At 42.0% G+C, this 27199-nt stretch overlaps 2 protein-coding genes across 2 annotated transcripts in view; both read right to left on the bottom strand.

Annotated features, from left to right (window-relative positions):
- clptm1 (CLPTM1 regulator of GABA type A receptor forward trafficking) overlaps nt 1-16458 on the bottom strand; it is a 39605-nt gene extending 23147 nt beyond the window's left edge. The window contains exons 1-2 of the mRNA XM_084326987.1: nt 16375-16458; nt 4868-5055 (exon numbers count right to left, since the gene is read on the bottom strand). Coding sequence (XP_084183113.1) covers nt 4868-5055; nt 16375-16452 — 266 coding nt within the window. The 5' untranslated portion in view covers nt 16453-16458. The remainder of the gene's footprint in view (nt 1-4867; nt 5056-16374) is intronic.
- Nucleotides 16459-17146: 688 nt separating this feature from the next.
- tbcb (tubulin folding cofactor B) lies at nt 17147-25954 on the bottom strand. The gene is made up of 7 exons (XM_084327048.1): nt 25809-25954; nt 25436-25594; nt 25085-25228; nt 24264-24360; nt 21329-21520; nt 20936-21008; nt 17147-19663 (listed from the first exon to the last, which is right to left on the bottom strand). The coding sequence occupies exons 2-7, from the start codon at nt 25550-25552 to the stop codon at nt 19549-19551; spliced, it is 738 nt and encodes a 245-aa protein (XP_084183174.1). The 5' UTR covers nt 25553-25594; nt 25809-25954; the 3' UTR covers nt 17147-19548.
- Between the last annotated feature and the right edge of the window lie 1245 nt (nt 25955-27199).

The raw sequence follows: 27199 nt of genomic DNA, 5'->3' as shown, positions 1-27199 counted from the left end.
TTTCACAACCAATGGGCCAGTTAGTTCCTCGTGGAACACCTTATGATGCTCATAACAGGCAGACACATAATGATTAGGAAATATTCTAATAAAATTATAGCAAATGATTTCATTGACATCTATTCACAATTCAGCCAGACACACACAAGGGTATTGTTGTGAAGGTCTCTGAACATTTTGCACTGACTATGCCAAGAAAAAGGCGATTTGGGCAAATGTGACAGAGACAGTGGCCTTAGTTGGACAGATCTACACACAACTTACACCCACGTGACACTAGACATGTTTTGCAAAACATTAAATATTTTTGGAACAGTTTGTGATAAAGACTTGCTTTAAATTAGATCTGAATCGGAGATCCCTCAATTTAAAGTGTATCCGTCGCCCACAGGCTGGGTGGCAGTGCGTGAAAGTAAGACATAGAATCTTGAAATATCTAGATTTGTCTTTTCCTCTTTTCCGAAAGAAGACTAGTCAATCCGCTGTGGATATTAATCCGTCAATGAGCGTTTAGCCTACAGCCAATGTAAATGCTAGAAATGGTCACGTGGGCTGGGAGAACCAATGAAATATTCCTATCCCGACTTTACACTGCACCAGAAATAAAGGGTTCATTGCCCCGATTCATAAAAGGTATAACACTTGATACTGACTCAAAGAATAAGCTCAGAATTGGCAAAAATATAACACTATGTCCAGGCGAACCTTTGTCTATGTGGGCTTTAGAGGGTTAAGCGTACTTATCACACGTCTGAATCTGAGCCAAAATGAATAAGGTAAACACAATAACATCAATAAATGAGAAAGAACCTTTTTTTTGCCGTTATCTTTGCAATCTGAGCTGCCTGCTACTAGGGAGTGGAGCCAGAAAGAACGTGATGAGATGAACACGTGCTGCATCTAGTCAGACTACATTCAACAGGAATCCATCACAGACACATGTTCGAGGCCTCTCGCATGAGCGATGGCTGTCTCGCATGTTCACCACACCCTTTGACTTCTTTAGCTTTGTTTATTGTGTAGATTACTGTGTATATACATACATACTACTACTTTCTAGAGCGAAAAATGTGAGCAGAGACAGCTTAGTATATAATTATGTAAGCTGCTATATAGTTAAATGTGGCATAATCAAATTATTTACAGCCTAAATATATCTAGGCTATAGTCACATGTACGGCCCGGAATAAGTTGGCTAATCATTTTAGGACACTGCCTCCTCTTTTCTCTGCGTTGAGCCATTTCACAAAGAAATTCATATTCAAGTAGTTACAATGTAGATTATTAGGGAAAGATGTGTCCTTTAATAGCTGGACCAAGGTTTTAATAATCAGTGTCAGATGCAAGTGGGGGAGTGAATTAAGTATGGCTGCCCCCAATAGTGATTGTGAAATAATGAAATTAAATTGTCCATCTATCCCTAAATGTGAGGAGTCTAGCGTCCTCTTTTGCTGTTAACGAGCATTAGCACCAACATCTACTACCAACCATTAGAGCTGTGATGTCAGTTACCAAATGTTACAGCTAAGGCCAATTAACTGGGGGGCGACAGTGAGGTAGAGCAGTAATCTAGTAATCCAGAGGTTCCTGGTTAGATTCCTGCTCCTTACGGGCAGCGTGTCGGAGTACACAGTTCATATTTTTTGCTCAATTGTACAGCCCTGTCCTATATTATAATATATTGTATTTTTATTCTAATTTAGTATATATATTCCATTTTATTCTACCTTAATTGTCTGTTAATGTTGCACCAAATGACCAAGGCAAATTCCTTGTATGTGCAAACTTAATTGGCAATAAAGACCTTTCTGATTCTGATTCGCTATAATCTTTGGTAGCTAATTTTAGCCAGCTTTGTGTTGTGGGGAAGATGAACGACCAGCCATACTTAATACAGTTCCCCGTTGCCACATAAACAGACTGAGGGCATTGAAGAGGCTTTATTACAGATGAAAAAGACCTCACAGAAAGGGGAAGTGTTGCCTACCGGTAATTATAATCAAGCAACTGACTGATACAATCTGTTGCTTGACTGAAATTAAAAAAAAACTGAAACAAAAAAAAGGAAGCAATGGTTATGACAAGCAGCTACACTACAAATGACAGGCAAATGTGACCATAACATCATAATGTGAACAATGGTCTGACCGCCTGCATTCTATCACCACCGAAGGCTTCTTCTAAACATCAAGTATCAGTTCTAAATAAATAATCATTCATTAGTTAAGAGTTTAACCACAAACAGCTGACAGTTTGTCCAAGTTACTTAAGAGATTTGGAAAAACAAATGTTTGTAACCAAATTCAAACTAACTAATGATGCTTTACTACATTTGTCAATTGAAGAGTTGCTACTACTACTGTTGATGATGTAGAGGCTCAATGTAGTAGTGGCTCAATGTAGTTTTGATTTGATTTGATGTTTTTTATTTCCGTGTCTTACATACAGGTGTATGCCCAGCCCATATGGGCTTACAAGACAAACAATAAGTATATAATAGTATACTTGACAAATGACAGACCAAGATGTAGGCAATGTAACAGTATGTAAACAAAGAAACAAAAGGAATTCATATACAATTATATAGGATATTGTGTGTTTTGTCTCAACGCCATGCTTTCTCCAAAAATCCTGCAAAACTGAAGTGTTGTCGTAGTACTGTAGTAGTGGCTCAATGTAGTAGTGGCTCAATGTAGTGGCTCATATTGATGTAGTAGTGGCTCATATTGATGTAGTAGTGGCTCATATTGATGTAGTAGTGGCTCATATTGATGTAGTAGTGGCTCATATTGATGTAGTAGTAGTGGCTCAATGTAGTAGTGGCTCATATTGATGTAGTAGTGGCTCATATTGATGTAGTAGTAGTGGCTCAATGTAGTAGTGGCTCATATTGATGTAGTAGTGGCTCAATGTAGTAGTGGCTCATATTGATGTAGTAGTACTTTCTGTGTGTATTCATCCACAATCGCGACAGTGAGGTAGAGCAGTCGTCTGGCAATCAGGAGGTTCCCGGTTCGATTCCTGCTCCTCCCGGGCAGCGTGTCGATGGGTCCTTGAGCAAGACACTACTTAACCCCTAATTGCTCCCGATGAGCAGGTTGGCACCTTGCATGGTTGCCTCCGCCGTCGGTGTGTGAATGTGTGAGTAACAAATTGTAAAGCGCTTTGGATAAAAGCGCTATATAAAAAAGCAGCCATTTACAATCTATAGCTCAGCATGAAAAAATTCACAATTAAGCCTAAAAGTATAAAAATAACGTTTCTGTTTTCGTTCGATGAGGAACTACACTTCACGTTGGCGCTGCTGACTGACGTCACCAGAGAGTAGACTCCTGGCTTTAGCAAAGTATGCTGCCAGGGAACGTATGGACATGACACAGTAGACATTGCTAACGTCTAGTACGTTTAGCTAGGTAACGTTAGCTATGGGTAAAGTTAACGTTAACGTTCGTTAGCTTGGTATCAGCGCAACTGTCAATGGCCGTGACGTGTATTAGGCGACAGCACTGAACGACAGGCGTTTAATATTTACCCCCTTTCCTGTCGAGTTAGCATGACGTGGCTGGTATCTACGCGTTTCCTTTCGTACGACACCGCCACCTTCACGCTAGCTTAAAAAAGAGCTTAAGAGGTTAAAACAAAGTCTCTCTAAAGAGAAGTCGCTCCACTCCGCCGCCATCTTGGTCACAGGGACTAACGAGAACCGAGAATCTCTGAATGGGGAGTCATCCATATTGAATATGTCATATATTCATACATATATTTGTTTTTCTTAATATTTGAAGTCCTTGATTGATTGTCAATTGACACAGATTGTCCTCATGTTGTTTGATCTACTGTGATTTGTTGCGTTTTTATTTATAGACTTTGGTAGTTGTTCTTAAATGCGCTTTATAAATTAAATTTGACTTGACTGGTACTGAACACAGAATGGTTAATTTTGTCTTATGCCTTCCCCCCCCCCCCCCATTTCTACACAAATGCACCATTAAGCGATGTTCTACCACAGAGTCCTAATAGTTACCATGGCAACTGCAGTCTTTTGTCAGAGATCACGATTAATTTAAAACATCTCGAAAACTCCCCATTCCATCTCAAAATGCGGTAAATTATGATGACTTTAAATAAAACAACATCACATTTACTAATTTCCTCTGAACGGGTTTGTTTTATAACAAGTAGTTTAGCTGCTGCCGCCGCCGCCATCTTTAGTGTAACCTTGAACTGTCCTTCACTAGTGTGCACTCTGCTACTCAGGAATCTAGCGTACCTATATTACTACCTACTATGCTAATATGCACTCAAGTCTGTAGCACTCAAGTTCAACACTGTTCGACGACCAATGTTACTGACCCCTAGTTGTACCCTTCCTGCTGACTTGTTCGCTTTGGATAAAAGTGTCAGCAAAATGACTTAATGTAGTGCAGCGGTTCCCAAACTTTTTTGGCCGTGTACCGCCTGTCACCTCCCGACCTAGCTGACGCACCCCCCAATGGGTTTATGTTAGAAAAAATTGTTGCTGGTCTCCGTGCACAGATTTGATTTTTTATTTTATCTCTTCCCACGTCGACTATGGATAGGGAATTTCTTTCTTTAATTAAAATGTTCACGACAACATGGATGCATGTACTCTGCCAGCATGTTTAATATCCATAATACTAAAGGTTTGACTACGATTTTTATGAAATTTTATTGTAACATTTTTTTTTTACCACCATTAGCCTTTTCATGTCACGCACCACCTAGAGGGCGCTCGCGCACCACAGTTTGGGAACCATTGATGTAGTGTTACAGATTTCTCTGGTCCCCCCCCCCTCTCTCCTCATTACACACAGTGTCTCTGGTCAAAGGGGACAGCGCTGCTCACCTGAAGAGGACTCCTTTGATGACCTGCCATGCGTTGGGCGGTGGTTGTGGTGGAGGAGGGTCCGCGTTCTCGGCCGCCGCCGCAACTTGGCCGTCTGTCGCCACAACTTGGCCGTCTGTCTCCACAACTTGGCCGTCTGTCGCCACGACTTGGCCATCTGCCGCGGCGGCGTCTCCGTTGCTGCTCACCTACAACACACAAAAACACACACAGTACGTTAGAAATAGCTAAATGGTCTCTCCATCCAGTAGGAGCATTGTGAAACTAAATGGTGTCTCCTGCCAGTAGGTGCATTGTGAAACTAAATGGTCTCTCCTGCCAGTAGGAGCATTGTGAAACTAAATAGTCTCTCCATACAGTAGGAGCATTGTGAAACTAAATGGTGTCTCCTGCCAGTAGGTGCATTGTGAAACTAAATAGTCTCTCCTGCCAGTAGGAGCATTGTGAAACTAAATAGTCTCTCCATACAGTAGGAGCATTGTGAAACTAAATGGTCTCTCCTGCCAGTAGGAGCATTGTGAAACTAAATGGTCTCCATCCAGTAGGAGCATTGTGAAACTAAATGGTCTCTCCTGCCAGTAGGAGCATTGTGAAACTAAATGGTCTCCATCCAGTAGGAGCATTGTGAAACTAAATGGTCTCTCCGTCCAGTAGGAGCATTGTGAAACTAAATGGTCTCTCCGTCCAGTAGGAGCATTGTGAAACTAAATAGTCTCTCCTGCCAGTAGGAGCATTGTGAAACTAAATGGTCTCTCCATCCAGTAGGAGCATTGTGAAACTAAATGGTCTCTCCATCCAGTAGGAGCATTGTGAAACTAAATAGTCTCTCCTGCCAGTAGGAGCATTGTGAAACTAAATGGTCTCTCCATCCAGTAGGAGCATTGTGAAACTAAATGGTCTCTCCATCCAGTAGGAGCATTGTGAAACTAAATGGTCTCTCCATCCAGTAGGAGCATTGTGAAACTAAATAGTCTCTCCATCCAGTAGGAGCATTGTGAAACTAAATGGTCTCTCCTGCCAGTAGGAGCTGCCTAAGCACAGTAAAATTAAAATAAATCCAAAAAGCACAGTATGTGAAACAAGTATAACCTTCAGGCTTCAACTGCCAACCCTGACGGAATGGGCGTATAATATATTATAATAATACAGACACAGACAGAGTGTGCAGATACTGAACAGGGAATTTCTTTGGATTGCCAAACTCTGGATAGAGAACCCTTTCATTTTCAAGGAAGCTATGCTACCTAAAATGGCCAATACGCCAGTTTTGATTAAAAGAGCCCCAGCTTTAAGCATATCCAAAAAGTAGCCGTTTATAATAAGTAAGGTTGCACGATATACCGATACTAGAAGAGAAACAGCCCAATACTAAATTTTATTAGTATTGATACTTTCTTTTTGTATTTTCTAAGAGTAGAGTGGATGCGTGACCGGAGCACTGTGTATTTTCCATGTTCTGTCATCTTAATATTATATTCCATTATTTTTCCTGATATTTTAGGTTTTTGCAGTATCATCATTTTAGAACCGGTGTCGTGATACTTGGGCTTGTATCGGTATCGAAGTTAATATTTTTGTATCATGACAATGCTAATAATGAGCCAATATGTATGATAATGACAATGTAACTCGCTGTAATAACACTTCACTTGAGAAAACCTGCTTTCATGTATGACATCCCTTCTAGCCTCTTACAACTAGGGTTGGGGTACCGACCGGCGACCACATTACATTCAGTACTACAGAGTACCAATTCATGTTAGATCAATCTGGGTACCTTTACATGTTTAGTATAAGAGTGTAATATACTTAGGGATGGGTACCGAATTCGGTACTTTTATAAAGGTACTTACTGAAACACGTCGGTACTACCGAGTATCGATTCACGTGAGATACCGTAAAAAAATATTATTTTTTTATTATTTTCTTTTTGCACTTTTTTTTTTTACCTTTTTTCTTTTCATGTCAACGTTTACACGCACAATATACGTATCAGGGCCGACGTTCCACTCTACTGGTTAAAGTTGCTTACTCGTGAGTAGTACGTTTGAGAAAAATAAGGTCCACAGTCGCTCCGGTGTAAAACAAAGATATCCAAATGGTTTATTTCTCTTCCACAGCGAAGTCTTTCTTTTCAGAAGTGATCCTTAAGCTATTTTCCTAAATATTCACGTCACTACTACAAGGTAAGAAAACTGTATTTTCCCAGTCTCCAAAATCACAGCCGACTCGACACATGAAAATTCCTCCTCACCTTAAAGCCGTACATCAACTTGCCGGCTCTTTCCACAGCAAAACGGAAGGCACCCTGGTCTAGAAATGCAGGCTTCAATCTATGTTGTTTAGTCTATCTGTTCAGTACTGCTCAGCACTGTTTCAAGATGCACAATAAGATCTTCAGAGAGAATTGTTGAATATATATAGATATACAAATGTTCTAGAATGTTTGATTAGGACAGCATACTGTGACATCACGAATGCTCTAGAATGTTCTATGACAAATAATATGGTTCAATGCCTATCTAAATCCAATCATTATTCCTAATGCCGTTTCAATGTAAGGTTATAAAAATAAACATATAAACATTCATATAATACAATAACCTAAATATATAGCTTTGGCTCCTCTACAATACGCTTACCTATGATTTGACTTTATTCAACAACAAAGCCGTCAGGGCAATGGCAAGCCGAAAACGGTCGAAAGTGTAGTTATTTGAAATTTGGATATTTTTTTTTCACGACTGAGGTAGGTAGATTACATTTTTAGAGACTAAAGTACAGAAAAAAGGTACTGTTGGGTACCGGTATCGATTCACAGCTACCGGTACCGTATCGGTTCAAATGTGAATGGTACCCATCCCTAATCATCATTTTAGAACCGGTATCGTGATACTTGGGCTTGTATCGGTATCGAAGTTAATATTTTTGTATCATGACAATGCTAATAATGAGCCAATATGTATGATAATGACAATGTAACTCGCTGTAATAACACTTCACTTGAGAAAACCTGCTTTCATGTATGACATCCCTTCTAGCCTCTTACAACTAGGGTTGGGGTACCGACCGGCGACCGCATTACATTCAGTACTACAGAGTACAGAGTACCAATTCATGTTAGATCAATCTGGGTACCTTTACATGTTTAGTATAAGAGTGTAATATACTAGACAAGAAGGAGCCTTTTCCACAAATATATATATATTACTGTCCCGTCTCTTGGGTCCTTTGGAAAGACCAGACGAGGTCAGAGGAGTTCATATTTACTGAGGATGGCCAGATAATGTTGATATTTAACCCTTTAATCGCCGTTGACGCTTTTCAGCGTCATTCCCCGCCATGCTTATTCTGCCGATGACGCTGTACAGCGTCATTGATATCAATATTTCAAAAATATGTGATCGAAATCATATTTCTCCCCCGGAGACATTATATGTACTGCAGGGTTTCCGTTAGAAAAAATTGTTGCCGGTCTCCGTGACCTGCAAGATTTCAATCTACCGGACAAATGAGATTAATTCCGGTCATAGTTTATTGAGCTTTAAAACAATTGATAGGCAGGCTATATAAAGAATGTCATCCTCAAGGCATGTAGATTTATTTATTTACTAGGCTACTTTTGCGTATACAGTCATTAATATATTCCAAATAAAATAAGTCCCTCGATACTCCGTGCTGCTGCTGACTTGAAATAAAATAGACCGCGTATGTGGGCAGTCGGTCTGACACTAAACAGCAGTCTGTTATAATCACATTTTTATGAGCTAACGAATTCCGTTATATTGGACATTTGTATTAATTATAGCAAGCGAAGAACTGAGAAATTTTGCAGAGAGAGACGGCAACATTATCGTGGGTTTGCGTGATGTATATCTCCACCTCCCAACGACTTGGTGCTGGTCATAATGTCCGGTGAAAACAACTCCCTCCAAGCACAACTTGACCACCCGAACCGTACCAAAACAGGCCAAAATTAAATAGCCCATGCGACGAACGATTCATTACATTCGTTTCATCGTTGCTCCACCAAGCAGCCGGTCCAACAATGAAAGCTGTTATCAGCACGAGCCGGCCGCAGTTAGTTTGCAAGAAGCATCCAGCTGCAGACCCGCAGAGCAGCTTTCCAGGTCTGGGGACCGCACTGTGCCAGCAAAGCTGGTGGGTTCTGTGGGTCTGCAGCTGCATGCCTTCCGCAAATCCAGCAGCAAGCTCTCGCTGAGCGAAGCAACGACAACAAACGCAATGATTGTTTCGTTCATCGCATAGGCCACCCAACTCCAGCCCATCCAAATACAATTCAAATAATCAAACTGTGCCCAGAGGGAACTATTTTCACCGGACACTATGACCGGAGAGATTAAATATGTCGGACTTCAACAGATTTTGCCGGTCAAATACCGGTAATTACCGGCTAACGGAAACGCTGATGTACTGGTGAGCCCCTGTCAACTCTCTAAAGGTTCAAGAGCGCCATCTGGTGGCCAATCGGCAGATCGCCCAGGACATAAACAGGGAAGTGGACGCTGGTGCTCATTTCAATTTGGTCCGATCACTCGCTATAGGTCCCGGGACTCGAGCTCGACACAATGGATATCGATCCGTTGCCAATAACTCGATAAACAACATGATTTGGACGTATATACTATTATACAATCTGGAAATGGATCGGGTATTTCTATATCCCATAATAGAAAAAATTCTGTTCCACGCTCATCTCCCAACGGCGCGAGGAAGCTACGGTGAGTTTCAGCGTTATTTTGTAATGTCTTCTATACTAACTAGGGATGCACCGATATGAAAATTGGCCGCCGATACCGATACCGATTGTTCAACTAACACTATCGGCCGATACCGATATTTGTATATAAGTATTTGTAAATTTTTTTTTTTTTTTTTTTTTTTAATATATATATTTTTTTTAATGAAACTACTGTATATTTGTATGTGTATGTTTGTATTTGTAGGCCTCTTTACTTACTTAAAAAAAGGAAACATCAAGAAATATGTTTATGGTATCACTATCTCTCTCCCAGTATCGTCTTGCGGCCTGCAGAGGGATACTATTTTCTCAACCAGAGCTTTCAACCAATGCAATGGAACCATTCTTGCGGCCTGCAGCGGGATACTATTCTCTCAACCAGAGCTTTCAACCAATGCAATGGAACCATTTTGATTGACAGTCGATTCGGCCAATTACGCCACACCGCTAGCACCCACCTCCTGCTGTCCTTACCACCAATCGGCAAGCGTTTATAAATTTTTCTACTTCCGGGCATGCCGCCATTGTTCTGTTTGCGAATGCGAGAGCAGAACACACTTAACGTAGCTACGTTAGCTGCCCGGCCCGCCGACCGGCGCTCCACGCATGACCAAATGAGACATAATGATTTTACTGCAACAAATGTTATAATAAAACAAAGCCTTTCTATACATTTGTCTGGTTGAAAACTTTATTAACAGATTGCAGAATGTGTAGTTGGGTACGGAATGAGCAACGGAATGGAACCGAGCTATGAACGGACTAACGGAGTAATGCCTTGTTTACAGCTATCTTCGGGTAAATAATATGCTTGTTATTGAACGTGTAACACTTATTTTAACAGCAGATACTTTCTTAAATGCCATCTTCCCGAGAGAGGGTGTTGACGGGGAGTTGTGTTATTAATAGCATTGAACAGCTAACCGAAAGCTAGCGTTAACTATTGTTAAAGGTTTAGCCATAACGTTACCTTGGCTAAAGTTGGGGCTATTCTTAATGCAGCAATTATGACTGCAGACCTGCAAGCAAAGTACAGCAAGTTGACAAAGGAGTATTCCAACGCAAATCACATTTTCACCAGTAACGTTAGTCTTGCATCTAATAGCTAATAACGTAGCTACGTTAGCTGCCCGGCCCGCCGACCGGCGCTCCACGCATGACCAAATGAGACATAATGATTTTACTGCAACAAATGTTATAATAAAACAAAGCCTTTCTATACATTTGTCTGGTTGAAAACTTTATTAACAGATTGCAGAATGTGTAGTTGGGTACGGAATGAGCAACGGAATGGAACAGAGCTAATGAACGGACTCGGAGTAATGCCTTGCTGCTATGGGTAATAATAATATGCTGATGTTATTGTCCGTGTAACACTAACTATATAACGCTAATGCCACAAAACGAATGCCTTGTTAATCATAAGTAGTTACTTTGATGCAGTAGCTTGTGTGTGTGTGTGTGGGGGACGGCGGGCGTTGTGCAGGTAGGTCGCGAGTGAACTTTTTTTTTTGCCTTTTGACGCTACACAAATTGATGGGTATTTATCGGCGACTGCTATCGGCACATTTGAGCTTATCGGCCGATAGGCCGATAGCAGTCAACAAGGCACTTATCGGCCGATACCGATACCCGACCGATATATCGGTGCACCCCTAATACTAACTGCTCCAATGATCATATCACCCACACTAGATGAATGATAAACGACCCCCCGCCCATCTGGTCATCATCAGATCGACAGATCATACGTAGATCATTCTAGAAGTACGTCCATTTGAAATTTTTTATCTCACGCCGATTGCTATCAAACTGTATACAATCATCAATATAATGCATTTGGGGCTATAAATCACGTTCTGGAGAAAGCTGCAGAAAACGATAAAAACACTTATACTTTAGAGCGTATTTTAGTATGAATATGTGAATGAAAAAGTATAACGTTGCTACACCCTGAACAATAGATATAGGACTTTGAATGGGCCATGGTAATGTCAATTTAGCAATACAATTTAAAAAGTTATAGCCCTGCAAAGAAGGGGAACTTCTCCATGTTAAATACGGCTGGCGAGGGATGGTAAATTATGAATTTAACCCCGGCAATCAAAGGGTTAAGCATGATACAGGATCATGAGATTTATTTTGTGTGGTGTGTTACAACAATAAATAACTAAATGTTCTAACTAAATGTTTAAATAAATAACAATGTTGAAAATGTTTGGACTTAGGCGGTCAGGTGGCATAGCGGAGATTGCGTTCATCACAAACGCCGGAGACGCTGGATTCACCTGTTCGAATCCAGCTCCCAGCTCCGGCGTTGTCACCAGCTTGGCTGGCCGTTCACACTAATACAATCGGCAGTATTAGAGGGTGGGAAAGCTGGCGGGGTGGGTCCGGGTCGTTGTAAACAGCGACTCCTACAGTTCGGTCGGGGCGCCTGGTCAGCGCGGATAGGATCTAAGGGGGGTAGTGTGATCCTTCCACATGTTACACCCTCTCAGTGAGAGTCCGCGCTGCCAGGTGAAAAGAAGCGGTTGATTGGCTAGACGTGTGTCGGAGGAAGCACGTGATAGCCTCCACTCTCCCAGACCGACTGTGGGGGGTAAGTGCGCAGCGACCAGGAAGGGGATTGGGAATTGGAAATTGGCATAACGACTAACATTGGGATGGGAGAAAAATCGGAGGAAAAAGGAGGGGGGAAAAGATTAAAAAAAAATATATATATATATGTTTGGACTTTTATTTTTACAACTGAAATTAAGAGTTAAGTACCGGAAAAAGGTACCACCGTTGCCTTAACGGTGCAATTTCACGCTGTTTGTTTATTTTTGCCCATTACTGCTCAATTGCACAACCCTTTTCATTCTAAATCAGTGTTTATACTCAACCACATCGTGCACAATTGTACAGCCTTGGCCTATTTTATTTCCTAATTATATTCTACTTCTATTTTAATTTAGTTTATAATATTCCATTTTATCTCATTATACCTTTTATTTTACCATAATTGTCTGTCCGCTAATGTCGCACCAAAAAAATGACCAAATCAAATCCCCAGTATGTGTAAAACAACTACTTGGCAATAAAAGACCTTTCCTGGTTGTGATTCCGATTACTACACGCGGTGCAGCAGATCCACGACAGGAGCCCCCGTCAGCACACGGCCACATTCTAACCAAGTGACACAATAGACAAGCACATGCCAAGTCACAAGACTGGTTCACTATCTCAACACCCCATCGCTCTCCCCCCCCACCATTATATAGCAGCACCACCAGGGACATCTACGGTGTGCCTGAGGGCCAAACTGCGCTGAGATATGAAAAGCATTGTCAATCAATTATGATAACAGACAGTTAGGCCTAGAGAATGCTCCAATGTATCACTATCCCGACTGTGAATCTTGAAGGCCTGTGATAAGACAATGGGCCATTACTAACACAAACACAGTCAAGGGCGGACTGTAAAGGGGGGGGTGCAAATCAAGAGGATTGTTCATCCATGCCGTCATCTCCTGTTCTCGTCAAATAAGACACGGTGATTCCATTATCGGCAAAAGAAGGTTCTGTGTATCCTGGAGGGACATGCCAGGCCGTTACACACACACAGAGAGACGACCACCAGTCAACAATAGCAGTGGGTTATCTGATCTCCTCCACTATAAAGGTAATAATTTACACTTCACACACTCTGTTATCCAAGATTAACAATTAACCCCAACAGGCGCACTCAACGTATTCTACACCTCATGGAAATGCATCCTCCATGTGCGCGGGCTACGGTATATGCATCGGTGAGATGCCAGAAAGCCCTTTTCTGTCAATCTTTCACAAGGCGATATTACTCTCGCAGCATTGTTCATTACTGCCAGAGATTGAGTGACAGTATCTGATGCGAGGAGAGCCAAGTGAGAGGATTTTTTTTTTAAACTTTTTTTTTTTTTAGCGTTTATCGCTTTTCTGGTCAAGTATGACCGACAGAAACAGGTTGAAACGGGATGTAGAGCAGGGGAAGACATTCTGAGAAATGACGGCGGGTCCGGGAATCGAACTCGTGTCCCCCAGATCCGTGACGAGCACGGTTTTGCCCGACGCAGAGATAGCGCCGAGATATGCGGTGAGCTACTGGAGCTCCCCAAGTGAGAGGATTTTTAAAGCTGGTATAAAGAAAACAGCCCTTACATGTCGTGTATGTTGATCAGGTCATCGGTCAGAGCAAACACAGTGAGCGAGCGCTGCATCACAAGGCTGACGATGGCCAACGTTACAATTATAATTACAAGGGGGCATGTGATAGAAGACCGCCACCTTCAAATCAGGAAGCAGCTTGAAGCACAGAACAGATCTGCTCTATAGTGTGTATGAAGCAGCTTGAAGCACAGAACATATCTGCATGAAGCAGCTTGAAGCACAGAACATATCTGCTTCATCGTGTGTGTGTGTGTCTTTACAACTGTGGCAAAGTGCAGGGAAGCAGCTACTTGAGGTCAAGAGGAACTGACCCGGGGTGGGAAATAAATCTCAGCCTGGCCACGACTTAAGAGCAAAATGGCCACCATGTGAATATGATCAATGGAGAGAATGAAAGAACAAAGTCTATTTATGGCTAACTCCTCACTGTCCTCAGTTTGGTCTTAGTCAACCCAGACCAAGCGCACCTCCCCCTCCTGAATGAGTTAGGCCATTTCCTGAAAAAGATTATAACCACATCTCTGGTTTAAAGCGTTAGATTTTAAAGAAGTCTTTCTGCATGATTTCACGTGGGAAACAGAATTGTACCAATTTGTTGATTAAATCCCATTAGTACTACATAGTCTTATGACTACCAAGAATGTATTTAGCCAAGGACAGCCCTACTAGCAATAGACAGACACCTATTTTCAGCAGTGCTTCCGCTGTTCTCATTCAGCAGTGGTGGAAGAAAACACTAGATTAGGTACTTTAGTCATACACTACTACAATAACTACTACAATAATGCACTAGAACAGTGGTTCCCAAAGTGGGTGGCGTGGTACCCTGGTGTGCCGTGATAAGAGTCCAGGGGTGCCCATTTCACATTGTAATTCTACACAACACATTTGACAAAATGTAATTGCATGTCAAAAGGAGTTTATAAACTGATCAAACATAGATAGTTCAAAATAACATAAAATGTAATAGGCTAATACTCGTTACTGAATGCGTGTCTACATATTGCAAAGATGCTTTCTCAACTTTCCTCAAGCATGAATGAATGAATGAAGACTATAGGTTTGGGATCATTTCATCTCTCTCCTCCACAGCCTCAGCCACTAGTTTGGCCGTCAAAGATGAGCGTGCAGAATTATCTCCAAATGGACCGCACGCACGGTGCACGTTAGTCTCGCATCGCCAGTGCACAATGACACGCGATGGATGTCTTTTGGCATCTTCCGGAGACAAATGTCCCTCCCTGTCAAAGAGCGGTGTGTCAATGTGCTGCTGCTGCCTCTCCCAGCCATCAGTTGTGTGTTTTGAGAGAGAGAGAGAGATGGCAGGGGAGATAGGAGGCGCAACCCCCGTTTCACAATCTCTCGTTCTCTGCTCTCAGAAGCAGGCGCGAGTTATTATTTTTAAATTAGGCCTAGTGTCACGGCCTATGCCTGTGCTAAATGATGATGATGATACAATTTTGAAAAGGCAGGCTACAATACTATATCCAATCAAAATCCAGGAGGGCCTTTTAGTAGGCTAATATTTTATCTATTCATTATTTTCATTGAAATTGTGTTTGTATTTTATAGGCTCATTCTTCTTATTTTTGCGACTCATTTATCGGTTTTAAATGCACAAACCAAACAAGGTTACGTGTATTGTAAAATTTAGCTCCGATGTGCATTTTTGTAAAAAAAAATCTGGGGTGCTGTGAGGGGCTGATGGGGGGGGGTATATTTCAACAGTGTGCCTTGGTCAAAATGTTTGGGAACCACTGCACTGGAACAAACCCCCAAATTATGCCAAACACCGCTATAGAAATTATAGCATTAATTAAAGAAAACAGACATTATTAATATCCAGATAGCTAGCTGACGTTTAGAGCCAATTAGGGAAATCACATCACTAGCCCTCTGAAGGCAGCTGTCACTCGACAAGGTGCTGCTGCTGCTAAGAAGATATGGGGTTAGTTAGGAAATAGAAATCTCTGAATTAGGGACGTGGTTCCTCCAGATTAGTTGGCAAGACATGGCCAGAAGATAACATGTAGTCTAGTTGTAAGTAACAAGACAGACAAGACAGTAAGTCTAAACTAAAGCCTGGATGGATGGATAAGACAGATCAATCTGTGCTGCTGTGTCTGTTGAGGCCGGAGGAGGCGTGGCTTGTTGCACTGCACCAGCTAGCTAACGTTAACTAGCCATGCTAGCTTTAATACATTAGCTATAGCTTTGTCACTCACTACCAGTCTACCTGGTATTTTTAACGTCTCGAATAGGTCCCGTCATATACGTTATGAATGATATATGGTAATAATGAGACGGTGGTTATTAAGTAAGGCATGATACACCACAGAGAGACACGTCGTGGACTCGTGAAGAGCAGGAGGGGGTCGTTTTAAAAACCAACCGGCATTGACATTACAACCGTCACTGAGGCTCGTCGTGGAATTAACGGTAATTCATAACACAGTAAATGTCTGCGCCGCCAAACGTGGGCCCGGGACAAACGTTACATGCCCGTTTGTCGCAATACGAAACCGAAATCAGTTGGATAATGTCGATAATTTTACCTCGCCGTTGCTCACGGTGGCTTCCTCGGCCGCTTCGCTCTCCTGCGTCGCCATCTTCCCCGTCTCTGTCGCGCACATAGAACTCTCGCACACACTCACCGCTGGCTGCCTGCTGGGAAATCACGCTCCTCCTCGCGAGAGCTCAGCCACACTCACCGCTGGCTGCCTGTCTGGGGGAAATCACACTCCTCCTCGCGAGAGCTCAGCCACACTCACCGCTGGCTGCCTGCCTGGGGGAAATCACACTCCTCCTCGCGAGAGCTCAGCCACGGCAACACAGTGACGTGTACATGTTGACGGCAGCGTCACCACCAGAGGCGATAGGGATCTGGTTCTCAGCGTGGGGTCCGTGGACCCCCTAAAGGCCCTCATTGAGAGAGTTCTAGGGTCCACAGTAAAACTCAATAATTACACTCACTAGATGTTAGCCCAATGAGAGAATATTTAAGAGTATATATATGGGTGTCCTTGACACAAACAAGGTTAGAACCACTGCCATGGACCTAAAACAAAAATGAAATCAGAAATATTTGACTATGAGTCATGACTGAGGTATATTGTGCAACCTATAACTTGTATTACTCAGCCGTTCATGATCTCGGTGATGAAGCATTCTCTCCTACATCCCTCTTGAAAACTAACCTCTGCTCTACTGGTTACAAGGTTTGGGGAATGTGGTTGAAAACACATTTCATAATTACTTTGGTGTCTGAAACTTTCAAAACCAGCTGACACATGAGACAAATTGACTCCATAGCATTTACTGTACTGGTAAGACATTTTTTATTATGCATAAGATACACTTTGGCACATAAAAACACCAGCACATTTTGAAATCTCAAAAACTGGACAAGGTTGCATTTCATGAAAAAAGAACTATGATGACCATGTCAAAGAAAAGACAAAAGCACATAATGGAAACAAACCAAGAATTATTTGCATCTGTATTCACACATTTCTTCCAAGGCGCACTCATCTTTGGGAGTGAAAATTTAAAACCCATGACAGATTTATTGTCTGTTCTTGTCAATCAATTTGAAAAGGCGAGTCAAGTAGGCCAATACGACAATGAAGGACAAATAAAACGCACGTCATTCATTTTGAAAAGTGCATCGTCATCAGCTGAATTCTCCCGTCAATAAGCACCGTGGAGGCGATGGAAGCAGCCGAGCACTGAATAACAATAATGATGAAGTGTCGGATGTTAAAATGGCCAAGATGAACTGTAAACAGACGGTTATCAAAGCGGTTAACTCTTCCTACGGTAGTGCAATAGATTCTGTTGTGTCTTATTATTCAAAGATGGCCCAGGAGTTCAAAACTTGTAATCCCTATTGATTGATTGAACATTTTATTTAACAGATTGCAGAATGGGTACAGTACAGTTCAATACACACAATTGTTAAGGGGATGATTGCAGACCAGAGAAAGACTTTCGTCTGGTTTACATCAGGGTCCCCCATTTTCAATTCATAATGAGTTGAAATGAATGAATCCAAATCTGATAGGGATTAAAAGTGTTGAACTCCTGGGCCGTGGTGAAGAAGCAGCATGCCGGCGTCCGCCAAGAAGGAAGCCGAGCTCGGGCGAAGAGTGATATACCCTCTTCTTTTCTTACAAAACTGAAATTGTCGGAAGATGACAAAGAATTCTAACACAGTGATGATGGCAGGTAGATACTTGGTTCTCATATCTACCAGATCAGCATCAGGATTGGGAGATTAATGCCAGAGGTACATCCATCCACAAAAAGTATTTTGTTTCTTGAATTCTGTACATTTTAGTATAGCGTTTGGTCTTTATTTTTTACTAATCTCAGGAGGGTCATACCGAACCAAGCATTTCACTATAACGTACCTTATATGTGACAAATAAAACAAAAGTTTGAGTGTCCAGGACTTTTATTGATATTTAAATGTTTTATTAATATTGGGGGGGCCTTCATACAGTTAAATTTGTATGTGATAATCTTTTTTTTATATTTTGTAGTTAACAGATAGAAAATCCTTTCATATCATTAAATAGCATCGTTGTAGTCCTCGGTTCTTGGTATCTGTGACATTTAAATCGATACCAAGTACAAGTATCGTAGCCTGGCTGATGCACCCAAAGCTGGTTCATTCAAAACGTCAACTCTCAATTTACGAGTTAAAACACATCAAAAGGTCAAAGTTGAGATGTTTGACAGACTCCTGTTCAAGCCAATCATATCACTGGAATAGGAGTCATTTTCCATTGTTCCACTCTTTAACAATTTACAGTAAACCTTTTTATACACACACAAAAAGAACTATGCAGGTATACCCAACAAGTATATCAATCAATTATATACAACCATCTTTGTACAGATCAAAATTAACTAAAGAAAATGGAATAATCAAGTTGATGTTGAAACTATTAGCTATAAGGATTATAAATCGACTCCCACCTCGAGGCAACAAGGCGCCATCAGTCACAGCCTTGTTACTTAATAAGTAGAGAGCTGTGGGTACTACTTAGGGCAAAGTGCTTGGAAAGAAGACCACTCCAAAACCGCCATTCAGAGTCCCTACAAATCTTTCAAAATACCCTTTTTGACTGAATCGTGGAGCACAGGGACTATGTTTAAAATGAACAAATTGACGATGGCGAGGCAATGTGACTCAACTAGCTCTGAACAACAAATATCACAACATAAATTGTGAATGACAAAAAAACATACAATGAACATAATGCGTGTAGTCAGGTGGTGTATTAGAACAGCAGCACAATATTGGGTTTTCTGTGCGTTTTGTTTTCCATACTTTGACAGTTATGTGCCGTTTCGAAAAAGGAAATGTAGACTTTTGTACTTTCCAGACCTGCGTTAAGAACCCCGTTTATTATTCTAGGTTCACATAAAACAAGAGTGTACGTCTAAATAGTATTCCGATAACCCGCGCCACCAGAGATGTGCTACCACCACCACCTCGGCTCTGGTTGCACTGGTGACACAGAGACACCAGGCTGGGATACCAACGACCATTTGGAATCAAACTCATAGTTCCTACCTGACTAGCACAAAACTTAACGATGGTATTAGTTGCAAATGACAGTGCTGCTCGTCCTTCCATCTCTGGTCTGTGGACGGGATATCGGACACAGATGTTGAAACGGGGACAAATCTTTTTTGACTTTTGGGGACGTGTCCTCGTCTTACATCTCGTCCAGACCGAAGTCCTCCTCGGGGAAGTCTCCCACGGTCACCGTCAGGGGCTTGACGAACGCACCGTACTTGTTCTGGCATTCAAAGTACTGCTTCCCACCCACACTGGGGGGAGAGAGAACATGAGAAAAGACAGAGTCAACGGACTGTGGAGACACCCATCTAGCAGTGGTGGAAAGTAACAAAGTATTTTTACTCAAGTACTGTACTTAAGTACAATTTCGAGCTACTTGTACTTTATGAGAGTATTTTAATTTCAAATGGATTATATTCCCCTCAGCCATTGTGACTCTTGCCCCCGTAGCCTGCCAGAGCAGTCAGCCAAATTAAAAGTACTCTAGGTTATCTTCCCTCCCGTCATTCGAACAGCAAGCTTGTAATTTCATGATTTCAATAGCCGTGTGTCCTTTTTAGAACCAACAAAAGCTTCTGGTACTTTTCTAGATTCAGTTTAACACAGATAATCTGGGCTATGGAGGAAGACAGCATGGCCGAGGTGTTTAGTGGTCGTGTCATATAGGCAGGAGACCTGAGACGCGCCGCTTAGATCCATGGTGCATTTGACAAAACCACCACCAGACGTTGTTTTGCACGTCACGCCCATAGGGTCATGCCTCCAATTCCCTAACGCAGGTGTATATATCCTACTCTTACTAGTTACACTGCTGGACAGTATGACTACAACCAGACCGTCTTTACACCTGTATCACTGTACATATTATACTACAACTCTGTACATACATCTGATTAGGCATAACAAAAAATATTGTTCGTTTCCTGTTGGTTGTCAGTTAAGGCCATGGGTAGGTAGGGAATTTATTTTATTTTATTTTTTATTTTATTCTTTCCCACGGCGACTATGGATAGGGAATTTCTTTATTTAATTAAAATGTTTACAACAACATGGATGCATGTACTCTGGCAGCATGTTTAATATCCATAATACTAAAGGTTTGACTAAGGTTTCTATGAAACTTTATTATTTGAATTTTTTGAATTTTTATTTTTTACTCATAAAATATATTGGGTCGCACCTAAAATCGGCAGGGTCGGTCGGCAACCGGAAACAAACCATTCTTTTTTTTAGGCCCTAGCACTACACTCAGTAGTACTACTTTGTATATTTTGTACCCAGTTTAAAATCACCTGTACATTGCGGTTGCACTTAACCGTTACATTTGCACTCTAGTTGGATGCCAAACTTCTTTTCACTGTACTGTACTTGTGCTAATCTAATCTAAAAGACCACACAGTGGTGGCATTATGCCGCCTTTGTTTGGTTCAGTGTTAAAAGAAAAGAAGAAAATGAACGTTTTTCCTTCCAGCAATATTGCAGGATTCCTATTTAACAAGGGCCATTAATGACAGGCTTCCTACCTTCCATTGTGTTTTCCAAGGGGCTCATCGTACTTCACACCCACCCAATGTCCTGGCTTGAAATCGGCTGTACCTGCAACCGAGAACAGTGCCGAGTTACACCAGGTACACAATGGGCCTCGTTCACCAGGCAGAATACACACACAGCCCTTTAAAATATACACTATCAAACTAATTTCCACTTACAAAAGCAAAACACAAAAACAGTGCAATTTCCTTAAAAAAGGAAATAATTTGACTAGAGTCTGTCCTGTGTTTCGGGAGCGAGAGGACAGAAACCCATTGTCCGGACGTGAATAACAAACAAAGAGGCTGCTTTGTTGAGGTGAAGATCTTAACCGGCACAGGCTTCCCTGAAAAACTGAAAGCGGCTGAACTTCCGACTCCACTCACCGACATACATAACGGTGCCAATCTTGGTAGGCTGCCCGACAACCAGCACTTGGCACCGGTTACCGACGGCGATGGCTTCGGCGGCCTTCTTCTCCGCGGCGTCGCGCGTGGCGAGCTCCTCTTCCTTCTTGGCGGTCTCCTCCGTGTTGAAGCGGCCGACGCGCTGCTTCTTCATCATGCTCCTCACGGAGTCTGGAGAGGGGGCGAGAAGCAACGTGTGTGGATGAGGAGGGGATATGTTTGGGATCCTAAATGTCTACTTGAAATTCTAATTTTTATTTTTTTTAGCTTTCTGTATTTTTCACCCATCCAAATTTAATCGTTATACCAATTCCCTTCCTGGTCGTTATGCGCACTGCCCCGCTGTCGGTCTGGTGAGGTTGTAGACTATCACATGCCGCCTCCTCCGATACATGTGGAGTCACCAGCCGCTTCTTTTCACCCGACAGCGAGGAGTTTCACTGGGGGAACGTACCGCGTGCAGAGCTTCGCGCTATTTCCCCCAGATCCCCTCCCTCGCTGAACAGGCCGCCCCGACCGACCAGTAGGAGTCGCAGTTTACAACGACCAGGACACACATAACCCCACCGGCTTCCCACCCGCTAACACTGCCAATTGTGTTAGTAGGGACGACTGACCAAGCCGGAGGTACCGCTGACAGCTGGATTCGATCCCAGAGTTTCTGCGGTGGTAGGCGAGTGCTTAGTCCACTGCGCTACCCAGCCGCACCTACCTGAATGTTTATTGTGAGCGATCTGTGGTGCCGAATTTCGCCTCAGGATTGATAAAGTACTTCTATTCCATCCAAGAGCTCTTACATTGGCATTGAGATCCCCTTCCCCCCCACGACACATCAAAAAGACAAATCATTATCTTGTTTTGTGAGAGCTGGCAGTTAATCCGTTAGCATGCCAGCGGTGTAGTCAGTCGTGAGTCGTCAGCACTCACAAATAAGAATGCAATAAGAAATCTACCTTGCCTATATTATTACCCACTATCATAATATGCACTCAAGTCTGTAGCACTCAAGTTTGACACTGTTTGACGAACAATGTTATACTTACCCTTAGCTTCCAGAGTTGTACCCTTCCCTTACATTTCCCTTCCTGCTGACTTGTTGTACAGGACTGGTAAGTCGCTTTGGATAAAAGCGTCAGCTAAATGTAAATGTAAGATTTCATGCACAGCAGCCCTAGGCATTCCTAATAAAACTATTACATTCTTATATACGAGTGCTGACGAGTGTTATACCGCTGATATGCACTAACACCACCACCCTCTCCTACACTGCAATATATCAATGATCTACTCACTACTGTCTGACACCGATTGTTGTATATTCTATATTGTATAGGATTGTGACTTGTATAGTATTGTGATATTATGTTTCCCTTTTATTACTTGTGTGAAACAGCACCTTAAAGGAAAACTCCAACATTTTGGGAAATTAGCTTATTTAACATCTTCCCTGGAGTTAGACAAGAAGATACATACCTTTTTTGTCTTTTTTGTGCGACAGTCGATCCGTTAGCGTAGCTTAGCTTCATCACTGGAAGTGGGGCGGTGCAATAGCCTGACGTTCCCTACAGAGTCCTACAGTCACGAAATACAATCCAAAACGTTCCTGTAAACATGTTGTGACCTGTGTATTTACCACATGGAGAAATAAAAAATAATTGAATTCGACAATTACGTTTTCTAAGCAAATATACTCTGAACTATTTTTTGCCTAACCACTCGTCTCTGGGCGCAGTCAGTGATTTCAACGTGAAGCCGTGTTTGTTGATATTCTCATTCATTCAAAGGATCCGAACCGATTGAAGTTTATGGATACCATGACTTAAAATCCTCTTACCTTGACGATTGAAAGCCTCCCCAATTTAGAAAACAGTAATCCAATGGCTGGTATTGATAATATAATACTAACTACTGCACGGAGCTAACCGGAGCTAACACAGACCCGGACGGTCACTAAAGCAAATATGACTTCCTTTCTGGGGGGTTTCAAAATAAAAGAGCGACGTCTATAGCAGCGGAAAACGTTTATTTTGTACATTATCTAACGTTAACACGAACCTAAACTAACTTTAGGTTAGTTGTAACGTTAGTTTAGGTTTGTGTTAACGTTAGATAATGTACAAAATAAACGTTTTCCGCTGCTATAGACGTCGCTTTTATTTTGAAAACCCCCAGAAAGGAAGTATTATATTTGCTTTAGTGACCGTCCGGTTCTGTGTTAGCTCTGGTTAGCTCCGTGCAGTAGTTATATTATCAATACCAGCCATTGGATTACTGTTTTCTAAATTGGGGAGGCTTTTAATCGTCAAGGTAAGAGGATTTTAAGTCATGGTATCCATAAACTTCAATCGGTTCGGATCCTTTGAATGAATGAGAATATCAACAAACACGGCTTCACGTTGAAATCACTGACTGCGCCCAGAGACGAGTGGTTAGGAAAAAAATTGTTCCGAGTATATTTGCTTAGAAAACGTAATTGTCGAATTCAATTATTTTTTATTTCTCCATGTGGTAAATACACAGGTCACAACATGTTTACAGGAACGTTTTGGAGTTGTATTTCGTGACTGTAGGACTCTGTAGGGAACGTCAGGCTATTGCACCGCCCCACTTCCAGTGATGAAGCTAAGCTACGCTAACGGAGCTACTGTTCCCAAAGCTAAATGCACGCACAGAGACAAAAAAGGTATGCATCTTCTTGTCTAACTCCAGGGAAGATGTTAAATAAGCTAATTTCCCAAAATGTTGGAGTTTTCCTTTAAGTTGGAGTCCCTAATCTCGTTGTACGAAAGTATGATGACAATAAAGTCTATTCTACCTTAGTGATTTTGGGGTCAGCACCCAGTATTCATCCGAAGACATTCGAGTTGAGCATGCCAGTTCTTTTTCATGTTTGTTCATGTCAGCAGTAGCATACCTGTTCTCTTTGAATAAGCATCGTCTGACAATTCAAACTTCTCCACTTTGGACACGTCGCTGAACTCTCCCTGCTGAGCCCCACTGATGTCAATCACCTGTGCACAAAGATCAGCTTCATCAATACAATCATTGATATCAAGGTCGATGAAGAGCGAAGCTGCACAGTGAAATTCCACTGCTGTATCCGTTTAGTTGGTGCAGCAAAGATTTGTTCAAAGACTAGCAGAAATAATTCTTAAAGACTTTAGAGTAGTCTCTCAACACTGTTCTATCGACTAATGCTGGTCTTTGTAAGTCATCACTCCAGCCTAACTATTTGAGGAGGAAGAAAGGATACAAGTTAGTCCCAACTGCTGGAGTCTTTCCACATAACATTAGTGTGGCAAAGAAACAGTATAGCATTGCTAAAATCAATAACTCAAGACTAGTCAATTGATGCGTCAACGGTCCCAATGCAACCAAAATGCACCAAAGGACATGATAATTGCTCGGCCGTCTCATACCTGAAGCAACCGTTGCGATTGAAGGATCAAGAAAAGAGGGTGGGGCTTAAAATAGGTCAATTGCCACAAACATCACAGGTCAATTGCCACAAACATCACAGGTCAATTTTAGGCATTTGGCAACAAGGTAACTAATCACCCTGACCTGTGTGTCAATACTATGTAGTAAATAAAAATAATTATTCATGCAGATCTAGACAGATCAATGTAAGATCCACTTATCCGATTCCCATTATATAAGATGTAGTGTTAATACTTGGGTGTATTGTGACAGTAAGTAAGTCTGTGTCGGTGAACACGAACAGCTACTACATACATTTATTTTGCAGTCGTCATCCACAGGATAGGAGCCCAGCAGCGCCTCGTTGTCATCTAGTTTCTGCAGGAACTTATCACTGGTGCTATACAGCTCAAGGTCCATACCGGAAGCAGGTGTGCCCACAACCATCTCCAGCTTTCCCTGAGGGAGGACAAACAAACAAGATGAAGCACAATAGCACATACATATATAGTCAATAACAAAACTGCATGATCTGTAGTCATCATGTGTGGACACCTCGGGCTGAGAGAGAGGGCCACACCTTAGAGCAGCAGCAGACACGAACCACCATGTGATGTGAGTCTGATGCAGCAGAGTAGTTTGTTGTGGGAGAGATTTGAAACTCACCTTAAACTCTGCTATGGTTATACCTCTGTTGAATCTCTTGTTCGTCTCAAAGGAACTCATGGCACTCGTCAGTCGCACATCCACCATGGGATTGGTTGTAACTGTCACTCCGTCCATTATGCAGCAAGATGTATTCTGAAGGAGGCAACTATGACAGGACTGCAAAAAGAAAGTACACAGATAATTTATGTTTTTTTGCTCAGTGGAATAGCTAACAACAAGACTCACAACAAGACAGAAAGGACGATGGTTTTCGTTGGTAAACAAATGTAGTAGTTAGCTACGGTTGGCTACTATCGAGCTCGGATAGCTAACGTTGTTGCATGCAGTGGACACACACATGTCAGTTACACAGGTTGCCATAGTTACTTACAAGTCTATATTGTGTTTCTTCGGTAGTGCTGCTAATGGAATACCGTGTGCGTGTGGGGAAAGTTGCAGCTCGTATCCGTTATTATCAGCAGTTATTAAAGTATCAGACCATGTGTGATAATCTTCTCAGTGCTGCTGAGCGGGTGTTTTGTTCGACGACGACATCACTTCCTGCCACGCCCAGTTCTGGAACCTTCTACCCCACCCACGAGCTAAATCTAGCCAATCACGTCGAGTGGGCGGGGAATGACCAACCAATGGATGTCAACATTACAACAGGAAACGCTACCCCCGGCACCGCCTACTCAAAGAATAGACTGACACGATCGATAGCCAATCACCATCAAGTGGGAGAGAAAATGCTGTGTTGATAAAGAGAGAGAGGGGGGGGGGGTTACTTGGGATACAAAATAATCACACGGTGGCGCTAAACTCCATAATATCATTATTGCTACTGTGTAGACACCAGAAATAGTCCATAATAGTTCCTTTACTGATCATTTCACAGTAAACATTAGCACACAAAAAAAGTACCCACAGATTCAGAATAATATTGCTGTGTGGTTTGTTTATACTTCAGAAGTAGGCTATTGATTGATTGATTGATTGATTGATTGATTGATTGATTGATTGATTGATTGATTGATTGATTGATTGATTGAACATTTTATTAACAGATTGCAGAATGGGTACAGTACAGTACAGCTCAATACATACAATTGTTAAGGGGATGCAGACCAGAGAAAGACTTTCACTGTACATTGGAATACTGACAAAGCCATACTTGGCCATTTACTGTACAACTGGGTTAGGACATTTGTAGGGGCCAGTTTCGAATTGCAGTCTCCCGTAGGTGTTCTTTGAGAGTATTTTTGAAAGTGGGTAGTGATTCACATTCCTTTACAGCTTTGGGTAGGGCGTTCCACATTGATGTGGCATAATTGCGAAACGTGTTTAGTCCCTTGTTTGAGCCGAATCTGGGTTTAACATGATTTGTGGAGCTCCCTCTGGTGTTGTGATCGTGGTATTCACTAACCTTTGGGAAGTATTTTGACATGTACATGGGTACCTTGGTCGTGTAGTGTATCTTGTAGACCAGGCCCATTGCAAGTTGCTGTACTCTGTCGTCTACTCTATCGTCTACTATGATATTTAGACCTAAAAAAATGGTCCTTGAAATTAATGGAAGTGGACTGACCTTGGAGGAATGGTGGCGTTGACTACCTTACTTGTAAATTACTTTAGATAGAGGCAAGACTGCTGAAGTTCTACTAAAGTGAAATATCCCTTTAATTCCCACAATTCTAGTAAGTCCTATACAGAGTGCAGCACATTCTATTAATGTACATTTTTACCATAGTGGTGTGTCATCTAGAGGGCGGCTACGTGGCG

The sequence above is a fragment of the Notolepis coatsorum genome (assembly GCF_963971535.1).
Source record: "Notolepis coatsorum genome assembly, chromosome: 1".
NCBI lineage: Eukaryota > Metazoa > Chordata > Actinopteri > Aulopiformes > Paralepididae > Notolepis > Notolepis coatsorum.
This window is presented reverse-complemented; position numbering and strand designations above follow the sequence as displayed.

Coding starts and splice junctions, on each gene's coding strand:
- tbcb (XM_084327048.1), bottom strand. CDS start 25,552: ATGGACGGAGTGACAGTTACAACCAATCCCATGGTGGATGTGCGACTG. Junction 25,229..25,435: donor TAACCATAGCAGAGTTTAAG/GTGAGTTTCAAA, acceptor GTCCTCCCTCAG/GGAAAGCTGGAGATGGTTGT. Junction 21,009..21,328: donor TGGCACCGTTATGTATGTCG/GTGAGTGGAGTC, acceptor TCTCGGTTGCAG/GTACAGCCGATTTCAAGCCA.